Source organism: Chenopodium album, chromosome 23, assembly GCF_948465745.1.
Source record: "Chenopodium album chromosome 23, dcCheAlbu1.1, whole genome shotgun sequence".
Classification (NCBI taxonomy): domain Eukaryota; kingdom Viridiplantae; phylum Streptophyta; class Magnoliopsida; order Caryophyllales; family Amaranthaceae; genus Chenopodium; species Chenopodium album.
Window position 1 is genome coordinate 36,101,935 of NC_137856.1, and position 25,311 is coordinate 36,127,245.

General features: G+C 36.3%; 3 protein-coding genes across 3 annotated transcripts; 1 reads left to right on the plus strand and 2 right to left on the minus strand.

Moving 5' to 3' along the window:
• Positions 1 to 3,688: 3,688 nt before the first annotated feature.
• Positions 3,689 to 9,485, minus strand: LOC145607517 (ABC transporter C family member 10-like). The gene is made up of 11 exons (XM_081663145.1): positions 7,464 to 9,485; positions 6,999 to 7,319; positions 6,824 to 6,910; positions 6,080 to 6,667; positions 5,830 to 5,994; positions 5,358 to 5,652; positions 5,011 to 5,225; positions 4,624 to 4,929; positions 4,453 to 4,516; positions 4,078 to 4,317; positions 3,689 to 3,822 (listed from the first exon to the last, which is right to left on the minus strand). The coding sequence occupies exons 1-11, from the start codon at positions 9,483 to 9,485 to the stop codon at positions 3,689 to 3,691; spliced, it is 4,437 nt and encodes a 1,478-aa protein (XP_081519271.1).
• A 2,161-nt stretch (positions 9,486 to 11,646) lies between these two features.
• On the minus strand, positions 11,647 to 17,841 carry LOC145607766 (ABC transporter C family member 10-like). The gene is made up of 11 exons (XM_081663356.1): positions 15,829 to 17,841; positions 15,315 to 15,635; positions 15,139 to 15,225; positions 14,306 to 14,902; positions 14,038 to 14,202; positions 13,313 to 13,607; positions 12,936 to 13,150; positions 12,550 to 12,855; positions 12,349 to 12,412; positions 11,978 to 12,217; positions 11,647 to 11,762 (listed from the first exon to the last, which is right to left on the minus strand). Exons 1-11 carry the CDS (start codon positions 17,839 to 17,841, stop codon positions 11,647 to 11,649), a joined length of 4,419 nt encoding a protein of 1,472 aa, XP_081519482.1.
• A 2,191-nt stretch (positions 17,842 to 20,032) lies between these two features.
• On the plus strand, positions 20,033 to 24,603 carry LOC145608766 (uncharacterized). Its single transcript, XM_081664368.1, has 3 exons — positions 20,033 to 22,360; positions 22,487 to 22,678; positions 23,793 to 24,603. Exons 1-3 carry the CDS (start codon positions 20,166 to 20,168, stop codon positions 24,328 to 24,330), a joined length of 2,925 nt encoding a protein of 974 aa, XP_081520494.1. The 5' UTR covers positions 20,033 to 20,165; the 3' UTR covers positions 24,331 to 24,603.
• Positions 24,604 to 25,311: the final 708 nt, after the last annotated feature.

The window sequence follows — 25,311 nt, forward strand, 5'->3', positions numbered from 1 at the left end:
TGCAGGGAATTCGACAATCAACATTGAGAAACGAACTACGGCAGCACCGGTGTCTGGAGACGGCAAATTTTAGAGTTTTAGAGAAACATTTGAACTCTAGAACTCTACCTTTTACTCCGTAACTCTAGAACTCTAGTGCGTTGCACGGCAGTTGATTAGTAATTTTTCTATTTTTTATAAAAAAAAATAGTTATTATTTAATGGTGCATCATAATGTAATATTTACTATGTTATTAAAAATATACTAAAATGATGGTTAGATTAAATATATTAATGTTGTATAAATGTATAATCATTAAGCTTATACGTTTAGAATGAAAGCTAAATATATGTGTATTTACTATTAAAAAACAGGTGTATTAATTTGTTTAAAAATATGTGTATAATTAGCTACCAATATATATGTTTATTTAATATTAGTATATTATGAATATCCAAAAGTAGTGTGGAGTATATACAGCAATATTGATGTCAAATTCAAGTTTCATACCTAATCGGTCCTAAATTCTAGCTAGAAAAGGCAAAAATAAATAAATAAATAAATAAAATTGATGACATCATATGTAAAATTTGGAGGGAAAATTTTTTATGAGAGTTTGACATGTAAGTACTTTAAGAAATTGATGACATCATCAAGGTTTTGTTTTAGTAATAGTTAATAGATTTATTTATTTTTTTAATTTTTTTTAATATAAAATTAGGCTCATTTTACCTTATTTTTGCTAAATTAAAATTGTTTTTACTGAAATGAAATGGTTATTAATTTTGATTTTGCTGAAATGAAATTGTTTTTATTGAAATGAAATGGTACCAATTTTGATTCATGATTTTGAAGATTAGGGTGTGCTACTGTGCTATATACACTCAATTTTAACTTATCCAAACTTGTTATAAAGCTTAATTTTAATTTGATTTTGGATAAATTCTATATAAACTTATTTTCGGAATCTTATATTATTGACCGTAAAAAACAAAATGAGAGTGACGATAGGTGAAATGATTTCTTAAATATATGTGGAAAATGTAAAGTACATTATGCTATTAAAAAATTGGGAAAACCATAATCGCCATAAAAGATAGTTTAAGGATTTGAATTCCCTCACTCTTATTCTTTCAACCTTGCTCTATTTTCAAAGTATCTAGCCCTCACTACGAGTCGGGTTGACAAGTGAGAAAATTCGAACAAAAGTACAACTTGATTGACCTACTTACTTTTGATATGTCACTCAATTACACCCCCTTAGAGCCTGTTCACTTTAGTTTAATTCAGTTCCCAAATTCTTTCTCTCATAAACAATTTCGTTTAGTTCAACTCAATTCAATTCAATTTAGTTTAGTTTAGCTCAGTTCAGTTCAATTCAGTTTAGTTCAGTAAATGAGAACATACCCTAAGTCCCTTTTTCTCAATGGGCTACATGGGATATAACTAAAAATCATGTAAACCAAGTTCAAGCCAAAAATCTAGCCCAGCTCATACACCCTCATCAGAAAAAGTTCCAAAAATTGGATCAATCAAACCAAAAATAATCATCAATGAACAAACACAAGTGAAAGAAAAAATGTTATCCATTTCATCTCTCCCAAACACTCGTCTCACTCTCCCCACCAAAACCAGACCCACCTTCTCTTCTTATTCTTCTTCTTCTTCCTCCTCCATTTCTTCATTATTTTCCTATCAAATTTTCAAATACCCTCTAAAATTCCCCAAATCCCCATCAAATTCCCACCTTTTTTCCTCAAGAAATTCTCCCAATTTTGTACCAAAAGCTTCATCAGATTCAGAAGCAGAAGCAGAAGTTGCTACAACAAAATCAGAAGATGAATGGCTTTCCAGATTACCTGATAAAAAGAAACCTTTATATGCTCATAGTTTGCCCTGCATTGAAGCTTGGCTTAAAAGTTTAGGTTTTTATCAAAGCGATGAAGATAGGGCTGTTTGGTTTATTGATAATTCTGAGTGGCGTGCCCAACTTTCCCTTGATATCACTGACCTTTACATTAGGTTTGCATCTATTTAATATTCTATTTTTGTTTTTTTTTTTTTTCCTCCTTTTTTAATGATTGTTGTTGTATAATTGGGTTTTTGCAATTTCTTGATTTTTTTTTTCTTTTTCTTTTTACAATTTCAATTCATGGGTATGAATTAAAAATTAATATTCTTGTTTTTTTTTTTTTTTTTTTAGTTTGTGATAAATTGGCAATGTTGCGTTTGAAGTTGCTAATTTTGGTTTATGACTGGTTGGTGTTAAAGGATTGCTGATTGAATTTGTTTAACATTAAATTGCTAAGTAGAAAACAAAGTATGTGCAGTAATACCTGGTTTTGGATGATTTTAGTATACCTGGTTTTGTCAAAGTTGTGGTTGGACTAGTTGTATCAGCCAACATTAGTGTTTTGCAAATTATGCTGGACTCTGCCAACTTGAATGTCAGATTAGTTCTGGTTAGTATTCAAGCCAGTTAATCAGATTGACAGGAGTTTGGAAAAATTGGGGTTGATGTGTTAGGTATGGACATAAGGTTGCTCTAGGACCATTTGGGTATGGGATTTTCATGGTGCGGGATAACTTTGTTGAATTTGTTTGGTGGCAAGTGTGGTGTTCTGCAATCAGGCTGATATGGTGTGGTCTCGTGTTAGAGGTCGTTGTCTTTGATCATGTGGCTGTGTAGAAGCCATTGTAAAGTTTTGTATATTCTAGCAGAAAGTTCTTTGATCATTGAAGTGTGAATTGTGGCATTTTGAATTTCTAGGAAAAACTTGGAAAGAATTGTGGCATTAAACTGACTTATTGGGGAGGAAATCTTTCAACCAGATAAAGTGATTTGTTAGAGGAGAGAAGATCTGATAAAATATAATCAGAAATGCTATAAATTGAGGAGATTAAGGATAGAAATCATGAAATTTTTTATTGAGAGTTTCATCTAGTTTGCTTTTGTATATTAATGAACAAGCCTCTTGAAAGCTTGTACCTCTCTTTAGTTATTTCTGGCTTCCCGAAATCAATCACAATCATCTTAATTCTTTTTCTTGTTCCCTTAATCTTCATACTAAAATGCCAATACATAGCAACTTCTTTTGTTGCTTCCTTTTTTGAGTCATCTCAATACCTTTGCCCTCCTTCTCATGACATGCTTAATCTCGATGTTGCTATTATTTGTAACTTGATTTTATGACTTTAATAATATTGCTCTGAAAATCTGTAATTTACTAACCTAGTAGTTGCATCTGGCATGCAGATATACGAAGAGTGGACCAGGCAATCTAGAAAAAGATATGGAGAGGAGATTCAGCTATGCTCTGAGTAGAGAGGATATTGAGAATGCTGTACTTGGAGGACCATAAGCAAGGATATGGATGAATTCAATGGTATAGAAATTCTGAAATGCATACGCATTCATTAGGTTGTTGAACAACGTTTAAGTTATAAAAATTGCTTTTTATTGGTATAATGTTATATACTTGTACATGTCTGAATATCTCTTGCTTTTATCATATTGTTGCCCATGACTTTGCGTATTGAGTTGTCCTATAAAAAAGCATTATCAACACTTGTCAAAAGTAGTTTTTTAATCAATTCATGAAAAATTACATGCTTTCAATGTCTAGTGTACTTCTACAGTCAGCTCAAATGAGCATTTTTGGAACATCCTAAGCTTTTCTTTCTCTTTGCCAATTGATGATTAGTGTGTTAGTGAAATGCCTTATATTCAGTGGACTGATCAGCAGAATGGATATGAGACCAATATTCCTTGACGAGCTGGCCAAATAACGAGTCTTCGTTCTTCATAAGCTTCATTGGCTCATCATACTCCACCAGTTTTCCTGCAATAAGTTCAGTGTAACTTTAAGCATTTAACTCATTTTCATTCTTCTGATATTAAAAATTAGCTAGGTTTTGTTTCCCCCTCTGAATTCTGCTCTCTGCTGCATTTGTTTCAGACTTATCTAAGACTGATAAAATTTAACATAACTGAATAACACAACCCTATACACTGGAAGCTGGCTGTGAACTGTGTTTGCTTTATAATGTTGAAAGTTTCCTAAACTTTTTAGAAATGTTAATACCGAAACACTTACCATCACTTATGGCAAGGATCTTTGTGCAGTCCATTACTGTTGGTATCCTGTGGGCTACGGTGATGACAGTGGAATCCGAAAATTCTGCTCTTATTGTTTTCTGCAGGATCATATCAGTTGCGTTATCAATGGATGCAGTCGCTTCATCTAGCACTAACACCCTGCTTTTTCTCAGCAAAGCACGCCCTAGACAGAACAGTTGCTGTTGTCCCATGCTCCAATTTGACCCATCCTCCATAACTAACGGTAAAAATTGTTTAGTGCAAAAAATGATAAAAACACATATAGATGTGAAGTATGAACTGATCTGCAAGGTCTGCAATTACAAAATGGTTAAAGACTGGTTTTTTATGCTCTGAAATAATGAAGAATTACCTAAAGAATCAAGTCCCTGGTTTTTCTCTTTGACTGCTTCTAAAAGTTGACATTTGCCAAGCACCTTCTCAAGAACACAAAATCAGATTTGCATCACTTGAAAAATCTATAGCAGTATATCATTAGGTATAATATACAGTAGAATCTTCATTTTAGAAAGAGAAATTATACCTCCCAGATGACTTCATCATCATGCTGACTTAACGGATCCAAATTAAATCGTACAGAGCCATTAAAAAGAGTAGGGTCTTGAGGGATAATTCCGAAATGTGACCTTAGATCGTGAAGTCCTATTGAACATATATCAACACCATCAACTATTATCTTCCCTTCTGATGGCTCCACTAGGCGAAATAATGCCCCTATTAGGGTAGTCTTTCCACTGCCTGTCCGACCAACAATGCCAATTTTGTTGCCCCCTTCAAATGTACAACTGATTCCTTTAAGAACCAGTGGTGTATCTGGTCTGTATCTTAACTGATTGAACATGAAAAATTTTAGTATGTTGCCCCCTTTCTAGAATCAACCAAATTTGAATCTAGTTATAAAGAGATTCACCTGCAGATTGCAGATCTCCACTTTGCCAACCAATGGCCAGTTTTGTGGAGGGCGGCTATCTTTGATGACTTCTGGAGCCTCACTTGGTATATCCGTGTATTGATCAAGCCTCTCTACGGAAATTATATCGTTGGCTAATATACATTGTTTCTCAATTAAGAAAACCATACTCATGTTCAATGTAAGACCATACGATAGTGCCATTCCGATGAACCCTGCATTTTTTTGTAGTATTAGCATTACCTTGCAGAAATGCTCCTAGGTGATTTAATTATACTCATCTCATATAGTATCTGTTAACCACAAAAACCTCACAACAAAGACCAAATGAGAGAGAACTATCTTACCTGAGCTAAATGTTCCCGGAGGAAGCGAAACCATGCATAATGCAGCTACTGCAAGAACAGTGGCAGTGAGTGTCTCAATCCTCTGAATCAGCCATTCGTTGGCTGCAAAACTGTGGAAGAATGGGCTTGCATTTGTATTAATAATGTTGAGATTCTTTGCGAAAAAACAGTCTTCCTCTTGAAAAGCTCTTATTGTCATAGCTCCGGCTAATGACTCGGTCAAATGGTTTGCAACCATAGACTTGGTTGTACCATGGAGTCTCATCAACTCTTTTGCTGTTGCCAAGTAGTAACGCTGTTCATATGTTTACAGACTAATTAGGTGTTATATACCTAGCAACAAGTTTATAGTTTCAGAAAACACTATGCTTCACAAATAAATGACATCTTTACATTTTACATGCAGTTTACCAATTTTAGAGGTTATCAAGATCAGGAAGATAATATGTGAGGAGATCCTTTACATACTTACTTGCAATCTTATTGTCGTGTAAATGACTGGTACAATGACAAACAAAGCCTGCCAAGTAATGATGGCCATTACTCCTAAAGTAGCATACGCCATAGTAGTTGCTGCAAAGCCCATCAGAAAGCTGAAGGGGATATCCACATCAACAATGTTCAAATCAGATGAAATCTGCAGGTTTTGAAAGAAACAGGGGAAGTTAAAGTCATGTCAACTTGATTAATGCTGTGTAACTTGTAATAGCTTTATAACTCACTCGACTTAGTATCCTTCCGAGAGGTGTAGAGTCGTAGAATGACACTGGAGCGCGAAAGAGAGAGTTCAGCAACTTAGCAAATAAAGATTTTGAGGACTCCATCCCAAATTTAACCACTGCAAGTGATCTAATGAGTAAAAAGAATGTCATGCTGAATCCACTTATGACATAAACTACTATCAGTTTTGATTTGCTGATGTGAGGATTATCAACACTAGAGGCTATCCATGTATTTTGTAATATTTGGCCGGTCAGAAAGGCGAGATGTGCAAGAGCAACAATAGAAAAGTACAAGCAGCCTTTATTCTGATTGAGGTAAAGCATGTATGACTTAAAACCAGTGTCTCCAACTTCTCTTTCTTCTTGTTTAATCAGTTGGTCACCTATTAATGCTTGATATTGGTCCTCAATATTGACTTTACTAATCTCTTTTGCAGTAAAATTGTGCCTTTCAGATGTGCTGACTTCTGCTAGTGTTTCAGTCCCAGCAGTCTCTTTGTGCGCGTTTACAAGGTCCAAAAATTCCTGACTTGAAGCTAATAGCTCATGATAAGGGCCTGCATGAAGAACTTCCCCATCTGACATCAGCTGAAAACAAGAATGATATCCTGTTAGTTTACAAGGAATACTAAAAACTTTGAAAGTTTGAAGGTCTAATGAGGCTTGAAGCACACATTTGAAGCAGAAAACTCCATAAGCTAAGCATCTTACAACTGAGGGACTCACCAAACAACTGGGACTCACCAAACAACTGTGAAATGCGGGAAGAAAATCAACTTGGTGTGTTACAAGCAAGACAGTCTTTCCAGAAAGAGCTTCCGTAACATAGTCCTACAACAATGTAAAAAGATCAGATTATTCAGATGTTAACTCAAATGTCAAGATAAAAAAAAATCCAATAGTTAAGGTCTTAGGTTACATTCAAGAGGCTAGTTGCAGTGTGTGCATCAACAGCACTAAATGGATCATCCAAAAGATATATATCAGCATCTTGGTACAATGCACGAGCAAGTTGGATCCGTTGTTTCTGGCCACCACTTAAATTAATTCCTCTTTCTCCTATCACGGTCAAGTCTCCATGAGGAAGAAATTCAAGATCTTTCACCAATGAACACTTATGGAGTGTTTCTTGGTATCTCAGATCATCCAAGGCAGATCCGAAAATAATATTCTCACGTATTGTCCCTGTTTGGATCCAAGCTGTCTGGGAAACATAAGCAATCCTCCCATATACTGCGACCTGTACAAGGGAAAAGGTTTGAGAAACAATTTTACTATTAATCTCCTGCTTATCATCTGTAAAATTAGACATTAAAGATTCGATGAAATGCTAGTGAATAAATGATGCAACAGTTTAACTATGAGGGTAATTGAAGAAGCTTACATTTCCATCTATATATGGCACTTCTCCAAGGATTGCTGCTAGTAATGTTGATTTTCCTGAGCCAACTTCTCCACATATAGCTACCTTTTCACCTGTGCGAATATCTAGATTTATATTTCTAAGTGTTGACCTTGATGGATTCATCTCCCACGAAAACTTTGCTGACTTCATTAGTATGGCACAGTTTGTGCTGCTGGTCATATTACTCTTTCTGACGTTTTCAATTTGAAGCTCTGGTGCAGCTAGAAACTTCACAATCCGTGCAAATGAAAGTCTTGCATGTATCACTACACTTATGACATTGGGTATACAAGTGACGGGCTCTTGCACTAGACGCAAAGTTGCTATAAATGTGAATATATTACTAGCATGTAGAGGAATTCGGAGGAAATAACATGCACCAAATGTAGCAGAAGACACCAATGTAGGAGATGTCCAGAAGAGAAGAGAATTGTATGTTTTTTGCAACAGCACTGCTGATAAACATTTGTATTCCACTTTCCTCAATTCCTCGATTACATTCTTGAAGTGAGTCTCCCAAGCATACATTTTTAGCACCTTCATGTTTACAAGAGCCTCTGAGAAAGCCTTTAGCCTTTCATCTTGAGCAGCAATCAACTTGCTTTGTAACTTATGCTGCAGTTTAGCAAGGGGTGTGTTGCATACTACTGTTAAAACTATCACTACTAACGATGCAATGGTTGCAAGTCCGACTGAATGGATCAGAATAGCTAATGCAAAGCAAAGTTGCAGGCTTGTTGTCCAAATCTGGTGAAACCAAAAAGGAAATTCCCCAATCCTATAAGCATCAACAGTTGTATAATTCATTATATTACCACTAGAGTGTATCCTTCTGGCAACATTTGATAAACGCAGCTGCTTCCTATAGATTGCTGCTAAGAGCATGGACCTCACTTTAAGACCAATCAATCTGCTTCGAAAGTACCATTGTCTTTGTGACAAAGATTCCAGGATCTTTGAAAGGAAGAGTGAAATAGCCAAAACATAACCTTCATATCTGAATGATTCTTTACCCTCAGCAACATGAATGAAAGAATTGAGAAAAAGAGGTCCAGCTGACAGCGCAAGTATCTTCAGAAGTGCAAAGAACCCTGATATCAGAATCTCCCTCCAGTAGCATGCAACAATGATCCAAAACATTGAGGTTTCTGACAGTGATTCAGCTTGCTTATGCTTATTCATTCGGTCCATGAACTGCAAGTAACAAGATCCTGCCATGTCCATGTCCTGTAGTTTGGGCAAGTCTTCTTCCTTGAGAGGTTTCTTCCTACCTAATTTCATCAAAGGATTCAACCAACAAAACGACATCTTACTGAACAATCCAGCTTTGGAAAATGGGGTAACTTGGGCAGTTAAACCTGATTTACAGCTCCCAATTTCCTCCCCATCCATAGGAGCTCGAGTATGCTCCTTGTAAGTACTTAACAAGAGCAAACCCCCTCCAACAAAAGATAGAATGTCTAACACCCCCTTCACTGCTACTGCATGATTTACTGTGGCAGCGAAAAGAGCTAGAAAGCAGAATATCCCAGCATAGAGGAAAGCCAAAATGGACAAGATTCGCAATTGGACTCTTGGGAAAAACTCTCCAAGGCTTGTTGTTAGTCCCACCAACAACCATGTAACTCCATGAAATAAAAATATAACCCACCCATGAATTGGTGAAACAGAATGATCATCACTTTTCAACTTTTCCTTCAAAATCCAAAGACCAAAGCCTATATAAACTAGTCCAAGACATCCGTTAAATACAGCTGACAGTATCTGTATGACACAGAACTGTCGTATACCACGAGCATTTAGCTCGAGTTTCTTGGAAAGAAATCTGCAAATGAAGCTGTACAAGAGGACTGCTAGAAGCAGTATATTGAAACAAACAAATAAAGCATGGTTGACACAAGATGAAGGTTGAGTAACTGACCCAAACTGAGGACTACAAGTCTCTGAACTGTTTCTTTCGCAATCAGATTGGCCACAAAATAAAGTCCACAGATTTTGCATTTTGATTCAGCTACCTTTTTCTCTGCATTAACATAAGAACTCAGAATTAGCACACATAAACAGGAACACAAGATTGTTTTGTTACGATTTATGGTCAACTAGATTGGTCATTATAGAAACAATAATTAAAAGCTCTTGCAATGACTCTTGTACAATAAGTCCAATACCCACCAAAAAAAAAATGACAAAAGGTACTGCTTTGGATGTTATAGAGATGACAGAACTTAGAAGTTCTGCAACATTATTTTTGTATTTGATTTAGGTGGTGAATGCTGAATAATGCACTTATTAAATTAATTAGCAGGAAGTTGATGTAGATGTGACAAAATTACTAATTTATAATAGAGTAACCATATTATAATACTTAGCAATATATAATACGTAGTATTTCTTAAAAATCATTTGCTTCCAGGGTTGTTTAATTTTTTTATATAATCAAATTATTGTAACTGTTGCAGAATTGGATTTTTGCCATTTATCAACTTTTTTTACTAATTTTATTCTTGGGTATAACGTATGAGTGAAAAGGCATTAATTTTGTGTTTTTGTTAATATGTTAGCAAATTGGCGATGTTGTGTTTGCAATTGTGTTGATTTTGGTGAATGTGAATTGGTGCTGAAAAAGTTGCTAAATTCGAATGTGACTAGTTAGTGCATTAGATTGCTGATTCAATTTACTTGAAAATGAATTGTTAGGGAATTAAATATGTGCAGTAGATTGATTTTGATTGGGTGAGTTTCACTATACCTTGTTTTGTCAAATGTGTGGTTAGTCATCAAATGCTTTTAGCAAGAATTAATGTCCTGCATACCTGACACTGCTAGATTATTTTTGGTTAGTATTTATACCAGTTAATCAGACTGACATGAGTTTGTACGAATTGGAGTTGATGTGTAAGTTGAGGACATATGGTTGGTTTAGTTGTGTCATTTTCGTGGCGGACAACAGGATAAGTTTGTTGATAAGAAGTGTGGTGTATTGAATCCAGGCTCATAAGTTGTGGTATGGTGTTAAGAGTGTGTGTCTTTGATTGCTTGGCTGTGTAGAAGCCATTATTCTATGTAATATTTGTATATTTCGGCGATTTGTCCTATGAGTTTGATTGGCCTATGTAGCATCCGTTCTACAATGGACTCCACCAATTTGAATTTCTTGGAAAATTCTGGAAAGAATTGTGACATTAGAACATTGAGAGTTGAGAGCAAAATAATGCAACTAGGAAAATTGATATGAGAGGAACCTTCTGCAATAAACTGAACTGTTGGGGAGGGGTTCTTTAAGAATCATAGGATGTTAGCTAGGATTAGCTCGAAGAGGAAGAAAGGGAGCTTGTTAGAGAAAGGGAAAAAGAGAAACAGAATAAATAGAGGAGATAAGAGAAAGAAATCATGATAATTCATTATTATTAAGAGTTTCATTTAGTTTGCTTTTGTACATTGGAAGAACAAGCCTTTCAAAAGATTGTATACATCATTATTGTTATTATTACATATTTAATTACCTCTTTTTTCTGTCTTAAATCAATTGCAATTATCTTTTTCTTCTTCTTCCCTTAATCTTCATGCTAAAATACCGGTTCATAGCACCTTCATTTTGCTGCTTTGTGGCTTCCCTTTTCATGTCATCTGATCTCATGGTGTCCTTAAGCTAGATGTTGTTACTATTTGTATCTTGAGCTTACGATTGTAATAATATTACTCTATAATCTATAGACCTGGTAGTTGCATTTGTTGTGCAGATATTTTAAGAGTGGATCAGGCAATCTTGAAGAAGATATGAAGAAGAGATTGAGGTATGCACTGAGTAGAGAGGATATTGAGAATGCTGTACTTGGACTCTGGATATGGAGTTGTTTAATGGTATAGAAATGCTGGCATGCATACATGTTCATTAGGTTGTCGAACCACGTTTAAGGTATTAATTTGCTCTTTATGGTTACACTTGTAAAGTTGTACTAGTGGAACCAGTAGAACTTAGTACATGTCTGAAATTCTGCATATCTCTTGCATTGAACATAATGTTGCCCACAACTTGACAAAACACTAAATATTCTATCGTTTCTTGTGATAAATAGTTTTTGGATCAATCAAAATTTACATGCTTTCAAGAACTACAATATCTAGTTTAATTCTACATCTTGGTGTGCTAAATGCAATTTACTCAGTGTGACTGATCAGCCGAATGAATATGAGACCAATATTCCTTGACAAGCTGGCCAAATAATGAGTTGTCGTTCTTCATTAGCTTCATTGGCTCATCATACTCCACTAATTTTCCTGCAAGAGGTACAGTGTAACTTTTAACATTATCTCATCCTGCTGATATAAATTTTTAGTTATGGCTTTCTTTTATCTGAATTCTGCTCTCAGCTGCATATCCAAATAACATTACCAGGTCTACAGGAAGGTGGCTGTGAACTGAGTTTGGTTTTTACGTGTTGAAAGTTGAGCTGACTTAAACATATAAGAAATGTTAAAAACAAAACACTTACCATCACTCATGGCAAGGATCTTTGTGCAGTCCATAACTGTCGGTATCCTGTGGGCTACAGTGATCACAGTGGAATCCGAAAACTCAGCTCTTATCGTTTTCTGCAGGATCATATCAGTTGCGTTATCAATGGATGCAGTTGCTTCATCTAGCACTAATACCTTGCTTTTTCTCAGCAAAGCACGCCCTAGACAGAACAGTTGTCGTTGTCCCATGCTCCAATTTGACCCATCCTCTATAACTGATGGTGAAAAATGTAGTGCAAAAATCAATAAATCACATTTTTGGTGTGGAATAATTTTTCTGCTAGGTCTTCTCTAACAAAATGGTAGAAGACTGGTTATTTGTGCTCTGAAAGACTGAAGGACTTACCTAAAGAATCAAGACCCTGGTTTTTCTCCTTGACTGCATCTTTCAGCTGACATTTGCCAAGCACCTTCTCAAAAACACAGTAAAGTAAGCTCTTTTTTTATTTTTTTATTTTTTTTTTTTATTTTTTTAACAATGCATGATATATAGCATTCTAGCATTATGTAGAATGTAAAATATGTATTACAGAAAGAGAAACCATACCTCCCAGATATCTTCATCATTATGCTGACTTAACGGATCCAAATTAAATCGTATGGTACCATTAAAGAGAGTAGGATCTTGAGGGATAATCCCAAAACGTGACCTTAGATCGTGAAGTCCTATTGAACATATATCAACACCGTCAACTGTAATCTTCCCTTCTACTGGCTCTACTAGGCGAAACAATGCTCCTATTAGCGTAGTCTTCCCACTGCCAGTCCTACCAACAATACCAATTTTATTGCCCCCTTCAAATGTGCAACTGATTCCTTGAAGAACCAGTGGTGTGTCTGGCCTATATCTTATCTGCATTGACCATAGAATTTTTTAGTGTCTCCCCATCTTTGCAAACTGCCAAATCAAAATAGATACATATATATATTCACCTGCAAATTGCATATCTCAACTTTACCAACCAGTGGCCAATTTTGTGGAGGGCGATTAACTTCGATTATTTTTGGAGCTTCGCTTTGTATATCCATGTATTGATTAAGCCTCTCCACGGAAATAATATGGTTAGCCAAAGTGCATTGATATTGATTTGAGATAACCATACCTACATTTAATGTGAGCCCATATGATAGTGCCATTCCAATGAACCCTGCATTAATATTTGTATATAGGAAAATTACCTCACAGAAGTTTACTGAGAATCTCTCCAAAAAAAAAAAAAAAAAAGAAAAAAAAAAGTTTACTGAGAAAGTCATTTGTCCATCTTGTCTATGTTAATTGAAGCAAAATTTGTGACAGAATCTGATCTCACCTGAGCTTAAAGTCCCTCGAGGAAGCAAAACCATACACAGTGCTGCAGTTGCAAGAACAGTAGCTCCAAGAGTTTCAATCCTTTGAATCAGCCACTCACTAGCTGCAAAATTGTGGAATAACGGACTTGCATTTATATCAATTAGTTCAAGATTTTTAGCAAAGAAACGATCTTCCTCCTTAAAAGCTCTGATAGTCACAGCTCCAGCTGCAGATTCAGCTAAATGGTTTGCGATCATGGACTTGGTTGTACCATTCAGTCTCATCAATTCTTTTGCAGCAGCAAAGTAGTAACGCTGTTGATATGTTTCAGAGACTAGTTAGGTGTTATAATTAGCAATTAGTTTCACACCAAAAAAAAACAAAAACAAAAAAAACACTTTATACTTCAGAATGACATTTTTACTGATGCACTTTACCAAATCAAGAGACCAAGAGGAATCTGCCTTATTATACAAAGATATAGTGCAAGAATCTGCAACCATGGTTTCTCCTGAAAGTGCAGTGCAGCACTGCAGCCCAAAATATGGTGCAGGTGCAGGCTGGTTTCAAAAATCTACTTTCAATTTTATTTACGATAATGTGAAAGCTGCAGTGATCAGTAGTATGTGTGTTTTGGAAAGCAATGTATGACAATCATGTCTGTTGTCTGCGTAAGCTATATAAAGTGACAGCATGTATTTGTTGAAGGGAAAGTTCAATGACGGAATATCTTTCAATACTTACTTGTAACCGTATAACCATGTAAATCACTGGTACAATGACAAACAAGACCTGCCAAGTAATGAAGGTCAAAACTCCTAAAGTAGCATATGCCGTGGTAGTAGTTCCAAAAGCTATCCGGAAAGCGACAGGGATATCAACATCGATGATACACAGATCAGATGAAATCTGCAGGGTTTACAGAACAGGGGAACGTAGCATATGTGAGTAATGTGACATGTTAGTTCAATGTGGATTAATGTTGTGTAACTTGTAAGAGCTTTATACTTACCCGACTTAGTATCCTTCCCAGAGGTGTAGAGTCATAGAAAGAAACTGGAGCTCGAAATAAAGAGTTTGTCAGCTTTGAAAATATTGACTTTGATGATTCCATCCCTAATGTAACCACTGCAGCTGATCTAATGAGTAAAAATAATGTCATGCAGAATCCAATGATGATGTAAACCACAATCAATTTTGATTTGCTGATATGTGGTTTATCTACACCATAGGCCATCCATGCATTCTGTGATATCTGGCCGGTCAAAAAGGCGAGATGAGCAAGAGCAACAATAGAAAAGTACAGCCAGCCTTTGTTCTGATTTAAGTATATAGCATATGGCTTGAAACCGGTATCTCCAACTTCTCTTTCTTCTTGCTTGATCAACTGACCCCCTTTTAATGCTTGACAGTGGTTCTCATTCTTCTCAATGTTCGGTCTTTTAATCTCTTTTGCAGAACAACTGTGTCTTTCAGATGAGCTGACTTCAGCAAGTGTTTCAGTACCAGCAGTCTCTTTGTGCGCATTTACAAGGTTCACAAATTCCTGACTTGATTCTAATAACTCATGATACGAGCCTGCACGAAGAACTTCCCCATCTGACATCAGCTGCAAACAATACAACTACCTGTTATTAATGATTGCAGAAACTATATACACAAATATTGTATATAACTATGAAGGTCCATAGGGTTGGATGCAAAGCCATGGCACGAGGACAAAGGTGTTTCATCATTTAATCTTCACAAAGCATCAGTATTTCTCTGCTACAGCCTTTGTTTTTTTTTTTCAAATGCATCATAAGATGGAATGTTCCACAAGCATCATACAACTGAAGAACTCACCAAACAGCAATGAAATGCAGGAAGAAAATCAACTTGGTGTGTCACAAGCAAGACGGTCTTTTCAGAAAGAGCTTCCATAATATAATCCTATCGCAGCATAAAAAGTTCAGATGTTACATGAATATATGTAAATTAAGGAAACGAAGAAAGTTGAAAGGTAAAGATCAAGAAGTTACATTGAAGAGATTAGTTGCAGTGTGTGCATCAACAGCACTGAATGGATCATCCAAAAGATATATGTCAGCATCTTGGTACAATGCACGAGCAAGTTGAATCCGTTGCTTCTGGCCCCCGCTTAGATTAATTCCTCTTTCCCCTATTTCGGTCAAGTCACCATAAGGAAGAAGTTCAAGGTCTTTTACCAATGAACACCTGCCAAGAGTCATCTGGTATCTGAAGTCATCCATGTCAGTTCCAAAAAGAATGTTATCGCGTATTGTCCCTGTTTGAATCCAAGCTGTCTGGGAAACATAAGCGATCCTACCAAAAACTTCTACCTGTGTAAGGAGAAATATTTAGTAAAATTTTCCAATAAATCACCTGCTGACCTGCTGTACTATCAATAGGCCTAAATCAAGGTGATCTGAAAGAAGAAAAAGAAAAAAAAAATTTAAAAAAAAAAAAAAAAAACAATCCTATACTACATATATAAAATGATACAATGATTTAAGGGTTGCTGAAGAAGCTTACATTTCCATCTATGTATGGTACTTCTCCAAGAATAGCTGCTAGCAATGTTGATTTTCCTGAGCCAACCTCTCCACATATAGCCACCTTTTCACCCGAACGGACGTCTTGATTTATGTTTCTGAGTGTCCTCTTAGATGAATTCATTTCCCATGAAAAATTAGCTGACTTTATTAGTATGCCATGGCTTGTGCTGGTCATATTACTCTTCCTGACATTGTCGTTCTGAATCTCTGGCTCTGCTAAAAACTTGACAATTCGGGCAAACGAAAGTCTTGCATTAATCACTACAGTTATTATATCAGGGATAACTCTGATGGGCTCTTGCACAAGTCGCAAGGTTGCAACAAATGTGAATATGTTACTGGCATGTAGAGGGATTCGGAGTAAATAACATGCACCAAATGTAGCAGAAGACACCAATATAGGAGATATCCAGAAGAGAAAAGTATTGAATGCTTTTTGTGTCAACACTGGTGATAAATATCTATTTTCTACTTTCCTCAATGACTCGACTACGTTTTTGAAGTGACTCTCCCAAGCATACATTTTTAGCACCTTTATGTTCACAAGAGCTTCCGAGCTAGCCTTTAGCCTCTCATCTTGAGCAACCATCAACTTGCTTTGAAACTTATGCTGTAATTTGGCTAGGGGAATGTTGCAAATCACGGTTAAAATAATCACTACTAATGATGCAATGGTTGCAAGTTTGACTGAATGGATCAGGATAATTAATGCCAAGCAAATCTGGAGGCCTGTTGTCCAAGTTTGATGTAGCCAAAAAGGGAATTCCCCAATCCTACAAGCATCAACAGTTACATAATTCATTATCTTACCACCAGAATGCATCCTCCTAGCAACATTTGATACGCGTAGTTGCTTCCTGTATATAGCTGCTGTGAGCATGGACCTCACTTTGAGACCGGTCAATCTACTTTGGAAGAACCATTGCCTCTGTGACAAAGATTCCAAGATCTTTGTAAGGAAGAGTGAAATCGCCAATACATAACCTTCGTGTCTGAATGCTTGTTTACCCTCAGCAACCAGGATGAAGAAATCAAGGAAAAGAGGTCCAGCTGACATTGCAAGTATCTTCAGAAGCGCGAATAACCCTGACATCAGCATCTCCCTCCAGTAGCATGCAACAATTGACCAAAACATTGTGGATTCTGATGGTGATTTAGCCTGCTTATGTCTATTCATCTGTTCCATAAACTGCAAGTAACAAGATCCTGCCATGTCTATGTCCCGTAATTTGGGTAAGTCATCTTCCTCGAGAATCTTCTTCCTACCCAATTTCATCAAAGGGTTCAACCAACAGAATGACATTTTACTGAACAACCTACTGTTGGAAAACGGAGTAACTTGGGCAGCTAAACCAAATTTACTGCTGTCATTCTCCTCTACATCCGGAGGTGTGTACCCCTTGTAAGTACTTAACAAGAGCAAACACCCTCCTACAAAAGATATAATGTCTAACACCCCCTTCGCTGCTATTTCATGGTTTACTGCAGCAGCAATAAGAGTTAGAAAACAGAAAATCCCAACATAGAGGAAAGCCAAAATGGACAATAGTCGCATTCTGGCTGTTGGGAAAAGCTCTGCTTTGAGGCTTGTTGTTAGTCCCACCAAAAACCATGTAACTCCATGAAAGAAAAATACAGTCCACCCATGAATTGGTGAAATAGAGTGATCAATTTTCGACTTTTTCTCCAAAACCCAAATGCCAAACCCGATATAAACAAGTCCAAGACAGCCATTGAGAACAGCTGACAGTATCTTCAGGACAGAGAACTGTTGCCTGTTACGAGCTGGTAGCTCGAGTTTCTTGGAAAGAAATTTACAAATGAAGTTATATAACAGGATTGCTATAAGCAGTATATTAAAACAAACAAGAGAAGCATGGTTGACACATGAAGAAGGATGAGTAACTAACACAAACTGAGGATTACAAAGCTCGGAATTGTTTCTTTCGCAATCAGATTGCCCACAAAATAGAGTCCACAGATTCTGCATTGAGTATGCTTCAGCAACCTTTTCCCTGCATTAACATATATACAGAATCAGCACATATAAAGCTATAATGTTTAAATCAAAGCATGAACAAGAACACAAGATTATCATGAAAAATAAAAAAATAGGATGATTACCTTTGGTTTTGAGAGAGTTGACAGAATAACTCAGTACTACCATCTTTTTATACATATGTTCAGTGAATTATGCACTTATTTAATTAGCATCAGATTGCTTAAGATACGACAGGATTACTTAATTTGATTAGCACCAAACTTTGACGATTAAAAGAGCTTACCTGGCCTGCAAGAAGATCCTATAATCATTTGTCAGTCATTAACAACACATTAAATTAAGCAGTACATTGTGATCTAAATGGTCAGTAATTGGCAGTAACTAGAGCAGTACTTCTGCGTACATGTTACGTGCCCAAACTCAGCAAGTATCAAAATGTCAGACTCGTTCATGGATACTTGAGCTGAAATGAAGACTACGAGTTCAAAAAGAAACACAAGGTTACCAGGTTAGTTCAACAGAAATTATATAAATCAACCTGATAACAAGTAAAACATGATAACAAGTACATAAATAACATAATCTTCCGGATTTTATGGGATTACATAAAATCATACAATATGTAAATGATTCTGATTATTGGAGTAACCCAGATATTCGTATGATTAATTGATTATTTACATATTCTATCAAAGACTGATGTCGTGCATAGCAGCATAGGTGCATTGCATTAAACATGAGAATCTCCATGATCCATATTATATATCACGTTTTTTTTTTCTTTCTTTCTTTTTTTTTTTTTTTTTATTCTTGGCCAGATATTACGTACTCCGTGTATGATGTAAAGATGTAGAGTCACAAAATTGTGTTGAAAGTTGTTGGAGAAAATTTACATTGATTCAAAATACTCCATAATATGAGAATGCTAACTAATTTAATTGGTTAGAAACTTCAAATGAACTTAAGTTAATCATATACTTCGTATAAAAGTATTGAGAACAAGTCTTGTTTACTTCATTTGTTTTTAGCACAATAACTCTATACTCTCTAGTCTCTACACGGTTTTTAACTATGTGTTCTTTACAAAAACAAAACTAAATAGATTACGAGTAGTTGAGTAAAGTTGTAAAAATTGGTAACTAAGGGCCTGTTCACATTTACTTAATTTCATATCAGTTCAGCTCTAATCAGTTCAGTTCAGTACAGCTCCAATTAGTTCAGTTCAGTTTAGCTTCTAATTTCCTTTTCTCATAAAATATTAATTTGAGCTCAATTCAGTTCAGTTCAGCTCCAATCAGTTCAGTTCAGCTCAGATCAGTGAATATGAACAAGCCCTAAAACATAAAATCTTGTTTGACTTATCTAAATTTGCAACTTAAAAATATCAAACTGAAAAAATATATTAGTGTAAGGTGTAACCAATCTCCTCCTAATATTAAGAAATCAATAAAGAATGAGATTTAATCAAAAAAATTTCCCTAACCATTGACCTAAGTTTATTATACGGAATAAAAATACGTACTTTGTTAACACAAGTTTTTATATGTGGTTAATCATATAATGTGACTAGGGTTACTTTTCTTGAAAAAAAAATGTGGGCATAGTTACTTGTTCAGTGTTACAGGAATTAGGGCCTGTTCACATTTATTTAATTTTAATTAGTTCAATTCAGTTCAGCTCTAATCAGTTCAGTTCAACTCTAATCAGTTCAGTTCAGTTCAGCTCTTAATGTCCGTCTCTCATAAATTATTCATTTCAACTCAATTCAGTTCAGTTCGGATACAATCAATTCAGTTAAATAAATGTGAACGGGCCCTTAGTTCCTCAAAATGACTATTTTGTAAATAAATGAAATCTTGACCAAATTAGGTCATCTTCTTTTAAATTTCTTGACAGTTAGAGCAAAATTTAGTAAGGCAGAACAGGTGTCAACAAAGCAGATTGAGTTAGCATAACAGGACTTAGCAAAGTAAAACATAATACTTCGTACGAAGTAGATTTCAAAACATCTCAAAATAACAAGGTCTGATCTTAAAAACCCACCCTCATTTGTTCAAATTGGATTATTGGACCAGTCGTTTCAAATTATCAATCACAACTTGTGCCTTATCCACGTGACCATATTTATTCAACAATTTTGGCATCTTATTCGTTGATTTCCCGCCTAAACCCTCAAATTTCAACTTTCATTTCCCTCCTCCCTTTCTTCTTCATCCCCTCTTTCTCTCTCCTCCAAAATCCCCAATTTCATCCCCAATTCTTCTCCATTTTAACCCTAAAACCTTCAATTTCCGGCGAATTTCCGGCCGAAAATGGCCGGCATCAATCCAATCAACTACTCTAAAACCCAAAGAATCGTCCTCTTAATCGATCTCAACCCTCTTCTTCACCTTCAAAACCCTAATTCTTACCTCACTTCAATCCTCACTTCTGCAAAAACTCTTCTCTCTTTTTCCCCTCTTTCTCTTTCTCTCTCCTCCTTCAAGCTCTTCTTCTCCTCTCTTTCACCTCTCAAATCGTCATCTTCTCTTCCCAACATCCCAATTTCATTGTATAACCCTAATTCTCTCTCATTCAATCTACCCGATGAAACCCTAAATTTACTTTCTCAGACCCTTGATTTGGCTTGTAATTTGGTGGATGCGTCGATTTCTGGGTCGGGTTCGAGGGGTACGCATTTATCGAGCTCGATTGCGCAGGTAATTCATGATTATGGTTGGGATTTTTCTGATTGTTCTAATGATTTTGATTTGTTAGGGACTGTTAGGTCGAATTTGGTTGTATTGTTCTCACCTGTTTGTAGATCAAATAAGGATTTGGTTGATTTTATGGGTGTTGATGATGTTGTGAATGATTGTGGTGTTTTTTGTGATAAATTTAGAGGGGTTTTTGGGCATGTGAGAGATGCTTTTGCTAGTAGGGATATTCATTTCAGCTGGGTAGATGTGAACTGTAATAATGATGGCGGAAACGATGTTGAAAAAGATAAACTTGGTGAATATAGCAGAGTAGTGGGATTTTTTCAAAATGGTGTAAAGAGTTTAGGTTGGGGTTTATGTTCTAGTGATTCTATTGTCTTGGGTTCTGCTCTTGTTTCGTTTGGCTTAATTTATCCGATGATTGGTGTTTCATCTACTTATCCTAAATTGAATGATAAATGTAAGAAAGTTTGTGGGCAATTGAATCTTGAGATATTGGATGTGAGTGGGAAACCTATGGAATGCAAGTATTGTGATCTCCAACTGCTTGATCTTAAAATGTTACGTGGGCGTAGGCTTCACGGTCTTTCAATCTCTGAGGGGTATGAAAAAGCTGAAGAACTTTCTCAACAATCCTGTGGAATTTGGGAGAGTTTTGGTGATGGGGTGGTGAAGATTGATGTAAAATCTCTCTGTAGAGATGGCGAGCTTGTAACAATGGATGAGCAAATTTCTGATGTGGTACTAGTTGATGAGTTATCCATAGATTTAAATAAAAAGAAAGAGAAGTCATCTAGTGAGTTCTTTGCTGACAGAGTTCTTGACCTGCTTTTAGAAGGAACAGGTAGGTTTATGAAGAGAAAATCACCACCTCTCTGGCAGATTCTCTTAAGCTTTCTATATAGGAAAGGTTACTGGGCATTGTTGCATTTGTCAAATGCCAAGGGCATCATAACCATGGGTGTTCTCAAACCTTTTACTATTAATTCGGCTTTTCTTTTTATTCTGAAAGATAGTATTGACATATGCGGAGCTCAAAATGGTGTAAGTGAGCTAAACCTTGGACACGGTAGTTCAGAGAAAGGAGATAAAATTGTTGGAATTGACTTGAGTATGGATTCTGTGAGTGGGACACGTAAAAGTGAGAGTAGAAGAAAGCACAGAATGCATCCCCACAGATACAAGGATCTCTCCTGGGGCTCTTTCTGCAAAGCAGCTTCTCGACCCTGTGAGATGGAACTTGAGGGAGCTTACTTTTCCAAGGAATGTGATACTTCAAAGAAGTTAAAGTTTTTGCAGTGTTGGATAAAACAGGTTGCAAAAAATAGCTCATCACTTCCATGCAAGTCTAAAATTATGGAGAAAGCAGAGGATAGATTGTGTCAGTTGCATCAAGAAAGTCAACAACCGCTTCCTTCTCTGGCTAAAGAACACGCTGTTATGGGACCTCAAATAAAACAAACTGGAGCTTCGCAAGAAGCTGCTGAAGCTTTCTTTAGTAATTTGTCTCAGAGAATTCAAAATGGGATTGCATCAGGAGTTGACTTAGTGGCTTTTGCACAGCGGGTTGTTTCTTCATGCATTTATTGGCTTAGGGGGAAAATAGGACCAAATACAAAAGAAGAAAGTCAAGCCTCCCTTGAAAAATCAGATGGTAGCAGTTATGGAGGACTAGTCGCTGGTGAGCTCATCAAACTCTTACTAATCAATCCAAAAGATATAGCAGGAAAGCACAAAGATGGTGATCTATCCTCTAAAGCAACAGATGCACATTCATCATATACCTCATCTGAAGATAGAATTAGACAGTATCCTTTTCTTCCATTAACTTATTTTGTCTAATAATAAATGTTTGTCATGATTTTACTATTTCTTTATTACTGGTCGTGACATATTGATTGATTTGTGATGGTAGTTCCTTAAGCATTGTCTAGGTATGAGCTGCAGATTTTGTTTCGCATGGAGATACTTCAATCAGAGATTGTGGCTGGTATACGAGATTCTACTAAGAACAAATTTGTTAAGCAGATCTGCTGTCTTTTAGAGTTTATTCAGTGTAACATGGAGGATGGATTTTTTGGAGACTTCGACTTTAGTGATTATGTGGGCAGGACCATCAAAAGCAGGTATATACACTTCTAATGCAATCAGCAATGCTTGTATAACCATGACATTTATTTTGTATTGTGGTTGGCATCTTGTCACTCTGATATAGACTGAATTATTTTATTTTATTTTATTAGATGAAAGCATGTTTTTATAATACCAAATCAGCATATTCAATTTCACTGCAGACTTGGAAGCGTAGTTTCCAACTTTTATTTTCTAGTATGGATGTTCATTGAAAACCAATTATTTTACGAAGTGGTTTCCACTCTAATCATCACATTCCAAGCAACCTCTAGATTGCATGGTGTAGTGTATCAAAGTGCATTAGTTTCTCCACATTTCAACCTCTATATCATCTTCTAGTTATTCTGTATTACTTCCATCTTTCAGTCGACTCTTTTGGAGAATGTCTTTATTTTTCCCAGAAAATGATCTTTTTTGGTATGTTTAAGGAAACATCCTTTAGCTCAAATCAGTGTGGTTAGGGATAAAGATCAGCAGATATAGTCCTCCCAAGTTTTCATGAATGATGGGATCCTATCTTGGATGTTAATTTTGTTAATCTAGGATGTCAGAGGAAGTGGTTTGTGTCTGCTAAGGAAAGTTCTGATTCCGTTCCACACATAGTTCTCCAACTTTGTTTCTGAAATTTCAGGGCAGCCATTCTCCTTTTCTTTAGTGGTTTCGATCAGGACAACTAGACACTTGGGTCGGTTCATTTTCTCTGTCTCCCAGTTTACAAATTTTCATGGTAACCCCTTTTCATCATCAAGTGTATTGATTTAGTAGGTCTAGATCACTCTTTGATATACTTTATACCCTATTCCTTTCACGAATTGTATAGCCTCAGTGAACATCCTCCTTCATGTTCCTGTTTATGTCAGAGTCAATTTATGATTCTAATAATTGTGACAATAAATCTGCAATTAGTAGTTGAGGAGACTTGCTGGTTGCACTGAATTCTGGGTTGTTTAAAATTTTAGGTACTGGTTTTCCAAAACTTCATTTTCTAGCTTACAGGTGCCCTTTGTATTCCAAAATATTAGCTCAATGTTAATTTCTTTTTGGTTTATTTTGCTGGAACAAAGTTTAGATCCTCAATTTATGACATTATTTGTGTGGAATATCCAGGTATTCGCAGAACCTTGGGAATATTGTACATAGAATATATGATCAGATGGATCTATTATTGTTTGATGATGGTGATGATGATGAATCTCCTAATCCACTACTCAACAGTGAGGATAGCAGTCAATCATGGAAAGTAGGAAGTGAACCCAATTCTACTGATGATTCATTTCAAACTGGTAGCACAGATCATGATCGCAAACTGGTTGAAGCTCAAGAAAGGAGAACAAGAGCTTTGAAGTTTGCTTCTTTTTCACGAAGAGCCATGCCAGACTTGCAGAGAGTGTGGGCTCCTAAGCCGCCAAAAATGTCCAGGTCAAAATCAGATTCCTTTAGTAGGTCCAAGAGGAAAGACCGGCATAGAGAAAACTATGATCGGGTCTGTGAAACCCCACCAAGTGGGGCAAAAAAATGTTTATTCCCTTCAGATGGTAGTGTTGGTGATGAAGAAGAGTGTAGGGAGCAACGGGGGAATTCAACTGGTTCCGTTCACAGGGCTTTGTTTCAGGATGAGTCGTGGCATCATGAATGGGGGCTTTGATTTAAAAGCTATATTGACCTAAAACAATAGACTATGTATTAATCAACATAGACACAAACAAATACCTGTGTATACCTGAAGCTTTGCGTGAAGCACAAACACCAACAGGACGCACCTGTAAGATTACTTGCCTTTGTACACAATATTTTCAATAGATTTGTAGAGTATATCCTTCAGTAAATGTATAATTAGGTGTTTTTAGCAGTATAGGCGCTAGGAGCCTTGTATGCTGTAATTCCTTTGTAATAACACGTTGCTTAATGTTATCTAGAATTCAAGACACATTTACAGCAACTTCTGTATCAGTTTAGCAGGGAAGAAGCAGGTGCATAGTTCCATAGTTGCATAACAATTTCTGTGTCTCAGTTAAGTCTTACTGAAATAAGCTGTTATCTGGGAGTTTCTATTATGTTCTACCATTTTAACCAGAGCTATGTTATCGACCTTGCCTTAACAAATTGGAGAGACTAAACTCTTGTATTATTGTAGGCTGCCCATGATAACCAAAACGCACCAGTTGCTCAGCTGAGGCAATAAACATAATGCAGAATCTGTACACTTCAAATTAACTTTATTTATCCCCTCTGTTTATAAGCTTAATTTTGACCCCTTCAAGTTAACTTTATTTATCTTTTATACACTTGCAAAAAGTAATTATTCTGCAGAAATTTGCCATGTATAACAAATTAATACTAGACACATTACAACTTCTGACCAAAAAAATGGATAATCTTTAATAGTCACCTCATTTTACTCTTACAGTCAGTAGACCCGGCAAATGGGTCATTCGGGTCGGGTCACTTACAGGTTGGGTCATTTCAGGTCAGCTAACATTCGGGTCATGAATGGTTCGGGTCGGGTTGATTCAGGTTTCGGGTCAACTTCGGGTAGGTATTGGTCGAATTCGGGTTGGGTCAACTTTGGGTCAGGTTAGTTCGCGTGTCGGTTCAGGATCGGGTCAATTCCATTTTTCGGGTCGGG